Here is a 5,000-nt window from a genome sequence, read left to right on the forward strand (position 1 = left end):
TCATCCTTCTCCTCCACCTCCTCCTCCTCTTCCTCCTCCTCTTCCTCCACCACCAGAGGCACCAAACAGACCACCCTGACCGACATGTTCTCCAGCCTGAGCAGCTGCGTCCGTCCTCAATAAAAAAAAAAAAACTTTGCTCGGACAGATATCGATTGCTTTTATTTTGAAACACATTTCCTCCCGCCAGACCCGTCAGCTGGATCTACATCCTGTTCACACGTTGCCGTGGTGAACAGGTGCTGACACTTTTAGGTCTCGTGTGATGGACGGGTGCTGATCAGTCATGTGACCGTTAGCCCCCCCCCCCCCCCCCCCCCCCCCCCCCCCCCCCCCCCCAGCTTTGTGAAGCTTATTGTGGAAATTGCAATAAAATTGGAATTCACAAAGAAGTTGTCGTTCTCTTTTATTAACACGCAAGAGCAGGCGGACCTCGAACCGGGTCCGGGGCGGACCCCTGTTACATGTGAGCAGATGTTGACATCAAACTAAAAGTTTCAGTTTGTCCTACGTGACCTGAACGCAGCACATTTCTTGGGTAAATATGTCGATATGTTCAACATAGAACAGACTGAGATGTCCTTACAGGCCACCGTACAGACGACAAAACAGGTTCAGGTTTCTGTCATCTGATTTTGACTCTTTTTAATGTTGTACAAACAAAATGAACGAGTAGAAAGGACACGGTCCTGGAGGTCTGGACACGGTCCTAGAGGTCTGGACACGGTCCTGTAGGTCTGGACACGGTCCTGGAGGTCTGGACACGGTCCTGGAGGTCTGGACACGGTCCTAGAGGTCTGGACACGGTCCTGTAGGTCGGGTACAGTCCACTGACGTCTCAGTGAAGCTCTGCTGCTGTCTGCTCAGTCAGAGGAAGTTCTGTCACCACGCTGAGGTTTCCATGGTTTCCATGGTTTCCATGCGGTCATGTGACTCTGTTTTGTCGTCAGAGGCGGCGGTCATTAAACCAAACCACCATCCTCGAGGAACAGTGGTGGATGTCAGTGAAACGTCTCGTGTCTCTGGGTTTTTGTCTCCCCAGATGTGACTTCAGCCCGTGATGAGACTGAAACTGCTGAGTCATGTTTTTAAAAGAACAGGAACGCCGGTCAGAACCCCGGTCAGAACCCTGGTCAGAACCTCGGTCAGAACCTCGGCCCGGTTCTGGTGGTCAGCTGTTTATAAAATGGTGTCGTGACCTGTAAGTTTGAAGTCCCTTAAAGTTCAGCGCACGGCCGTCAGAAAACTGGTTCTGAGAACAGATCAGCTCGTCATCCTGCGGGGGAGGCAGCTGTCGTCGTTACCCATGATCCTTTGCTGCTCCACCAACAGAGTGACTCACAGATGATCTAAAATCAGACGGCTATTTTTAGAAAAACTGAAAATAGAGAAAAGACGAAGTGAACGGGTTATGGGGACATAAATGTGTCCTCGTCCCAAAACCAGTCCTCCAACCAACCAGTAACAATCTGTCCTCACAGAGACATTCAATAACAATGTCCTCTGAGACATTGTTGACGTGTTCTCATCCAGACAGCTGTCTTGTTCTTGTTGTTGACGTTTTGTTAGTTTGTTTTTGTGTTCTCAGGTTGTTGACGTGTTCTCCGGTTGTTGACATGTTCTCCGGTTGTTGACGTGTTCTCCGGTTGTTGACGTGTTCTCAGGTTGTTGACGTGTTCTCCGGTTGTTTTTGTGTTCTCCGGTTGTTTTTGTGTTCTCCGGTTGTTGACGTGTTCTCAGGTTGTTGACGTGTTCTCAGGTTGTTGACGTGTTCTCCGGTTGTTGACGTGTTCTCAGGTTGTTGACGTGTTCTCCGGTTGTTTTTGTGTTCTCCGGTTGTTTTTGTGTTCTCCGGTTGTTGACATGTTCTCCGGTTGTTGACGTGTTCTCAGGTTGTTGACGTGTTCTCAGGTTGTTGACGTGTTCTCCGGTTGTTTTTGTGTTCTCCGGTTGTTGACGTGTTCTCCGGTTGTTGACGTGTTCTCAGGTTGTTGACGTGTTCTCAGGTTGTTGACGTGTTCTCCGGGTGTTGATGTGTTCTCAGGTTGTTGACGTGTTCTCCGGTTGTTGACGTGTTCTCAGCTTGTTGACGTGTTCTCAGTTTGTTGACGTGTTCTCAGCTTGTTGACGTGTTCAGCTTGTTGACGTGTTCTCAGCTTGTTGACGTGTTCTCAGCTTGTTGACATGTTCTCAGTTTGTTGACGTGTTCAGCTTGTTGACGTGTTCAGCTTGTTGACGTGTTCTCAGCTTGTTGACATGTTCTCAGTTTGTTGACATGTTCTCAGTTTGTTGACGTGTTCTCAGTTTGTTGACGTGTTCAGCTTGTTGACGTGTTCTCAGGTTGTTGACGTGTTCTCAGTTTGTTGACGTGTTCTCAGTTTGTTGACTCTTTTTATTGATCCCTAACCCTGTTCATAGTTTCCTGCTGAATTTGCTGCCGTTTCATAACGTTTGTTGACGCCCTGCTGAAGCTTCCTGTTTCTGGACGGAGTTGCAGGCGTGTCCTCACGTCTCCGCTGATAAACGTGTCCTCTGGTTCCTCAGACCGGGTCATCAGTCTGCAGCTCTTCAGGGTGAGTCGACTCCAGTTTCTATTTTACGCAACAAGGTGATTCACAGTCAAACATTCAGGATCAATCATGTTACAGACAAATATTATTTCATTTCATTTAAACAACATTTGCATTGTTCTGTTTAAACTGTTGAAATGTCTGAGAGGCTGTAAAACACATTTTTAAAGTAGAACTTAAATAATCAATCAATCAATTTGATCATCAGAAACAGGAAATGTAACGAATAACGATGTTTTAATGTCAGATTGTGTTTGTTTTATTAAAACTGAATATTTTTATATAAAACACAGAACTGAAACTATTTTCTCATGTTTTAGGGTCGATATAAATATTGATCTCAATTAGGAAAACAAATCTTTTGTCTGACTTTAAAGCTGCTGGAGCTCATGTTTGAATCAACTCATCGCAGCGTTTTAGCTCCTTTTAGCGCAAAGTTTCTGAACCTGCTGATTTTCCTCTTAATCACACGTGAACCGTGAATATTTTTGGTTTCTGTTGGGCCTTGAGATACTTATAGAAAACAAAAGTAAATGTATTGAGGAGTTTGTATCAGATTATTCTTCCTGTTTAACATGAACCAAATATGTTACATGTTAATCTTTTAATTCATGAATGAAATTACATTGATCACGTTGTTTATTGATTTGAAGATAAAAAAAAATAAAAAAAACATGAGACTGACGTTGTCTCTGTGGGCGGAACGTGTTTTAAAGGCAGACGACCTGTTTGATGTTCATTCAGTCTGTTTGATTGTTTGTTTATTTGACATAAACATTGTTATACACATAAACAAACAACAGACCATAAAACAACGTGACATCATCATGTTAATCACCGACTGTACAAACAGCGCTTTGACAACGCAGACTAACTTTTTTGTGGTGGACAGATGTGTGTGTCGAGGTGTCTGCGATGTGTCGCCATGTCTCTGGTTCCCATGGCGATCATCTGCACGCTGTGCAACATCCTGCTGCTGTTTCCTGAGTTGAAGACCCACTACCTGTTGGAAGGTCATGTGACCAGAGAGGCCACCTGGGCCACAGGCATGTGGGGCTCCGGCTTCCTGGTACATACGTGTGTGTGTGTCTACATGGAAGTAGCATGTTACCGTGTCACACTGAGCGTGACTCGTCCTCATGTGCTTGTGTGTATTTCAGTGTTTCACACGTGTGCAGGTTTATTTTTTCTCCTCTGAAGATGAATCACGTTTCATCATCAGCGTTCAGACTTCCTGTTGACGAGCAGAAACCGTGTTCACGCTAATGTTCGTCTCATCTCAGGTTCTGCTGGGAGCTCGAGCTTTTCTCCAGAGCAGCAGAACCAGCGGCTGCTGGGCCTTCAGGAGTCAGGTGAGCTGGTGTCTCTGTGTCTCCAGATGTTGAGTCAGGTGTTCCAGATGTCTCTGTGTGTCTCCAGATGTTGAGTCAGGTGTTCCAGATGTCTCTGTGTGTCTCCAGATGTTGAGTCAGGTGTTCCAGATGTCTCTGTGTCTCCAGATGTTGAGTCAGGTGTTCCAGATGTCTCTGTGTGTCTCCAGATGTTGAGTCAGGTGTTCCAGATGTCTCTGTGTGTCTCCAGATGTTGTGTCAGGTGCTGTACTCCTCTGTGTGTCTCCTGGCTGCTGGCAGCTGCTGTCTCGTTAGTGCCACCGGTCTGTCTCAGGGTCCTCTCTGTCTCTACAACACGTCCTCTGGTCCAACCTGGGGGGTTCCACTGCAGCCCCTCCCAGACCGGTGAGACACACACGCACGCACACGCACACACACACACACACACACACGCACGCACGCACACACGCACACACACACGCACGCACACACACACACACACGCACGCACGCACACACACGCACACGCACACACGCGCGCACACGCACACACACGCGCACACACACACACACACACACACACGCACACACACACACGCACGCACACACACACACGCACACACACACACGCGCGCACACACACGCACGCACACACACACACACACACACACACACACACGCACGCACACACACACACGCACACACACACACGCGCGCACACACACGCACGCACGCACACACACAAATCCAGTTGTCCTTTGACCCTCTGTTGTCTCCTCCCGTATCTCTGTGTCTCATCCTGTCCCTCGGTGTCCTCAGTCACTCAGGGTACCTGTACAACAGGACTCTGTGGACGGGGGTGTGTCTCCAGCCCAGGTCCGTGGTCCAGTGGAATATGGTTCTGTTCGGGGTGATGGGCGGCGCCAGCGGGCTGCAGACTGTCCTCTGTGGAGCCAACGTCTTCAACTCGCTGCTGGGACTCGTCCTGGGACGGGGACTCTGCCACAACAAGGTGGGTGTGTCCTCCTGTGTTTGTAAATGTCCTCACGTCTTCAGAGGAGGAGTTTACAGTGTGTGTGTGTGTGTGTGTGTGTGTGTGT

The 5,000-nt window shown here is 48.1% G+C and overlaps 2 protein-coding genes across 3 annotated transcripts in view; both read left to right on the plus strand.

Annotated features, from left to right (window-relative positions):
• Positions 1 to 318, plus strand: part of rnf168 (ring finger protein 168) — a 5,778-nt gene extending 5,460 nt beyond the window's left edge. For both annotated transcript variants that reach the window (XM_069173156.1, XM_069173158.1), the window contains one exon: positions 1 to 318. This exon is cut by the window's left edge and continues 546 nt beyond it. In XM_069173156.1, the coding sequence (XP_069029257.1) occupies positions 1 to 123 (123 nt within the window). In that variant the 3' untranslated portion in view covers positions 124 to 318.
• Positions 319 to 2,969: 2,651 nt separating this feature from the next.
• LOC138212677 (transmembrane 4 L6 family member 5) overlaps positions 2,970 to 5,000 on the plus strand; it is a 2,260-nt gene continuing 229 nt past the window's right edge. The window contains exons 1-4 of the mRNA XM_069173160.1: positions 2,970 to 3,639; positions 3,854 to 3,922; positions 4,152 to 4,306; positions 4,720 to 4,912. Of these exons, the coding sequence (XP_069029261.1) occupies positions 3,463 to 3,639; positions 3,854 to 3,922; positions 4,152 to 4,306; positions 4,720 to 4,912 (594 nt within the window). The 5' untranslated portion in view covers positions 2,970 to 3,462. The remainder of the gene's footprint in view (positions 3,640 to 3,853; positions 3,923 to 4,151; positions 4,307 to 4,719; positions 4,913 to 5,000) is intronic.

Source organism: Embiotoca jacksoni, unplaced genomic scaffold (genome assembly GCF_022577435.1).
Source record: "Embiotoca jacksoni isolate LCO1_2020_lvr unplaced genomic scaffold, fEmbJac1.0.p SCAF_58, whole genome shotgun sequence".
Lineage (NCBI taxonomy): Eukaryota > Metazoa > Chordata > Actinopteri > Embiotocidae > Embiotoca > Embiotoca jacksoni.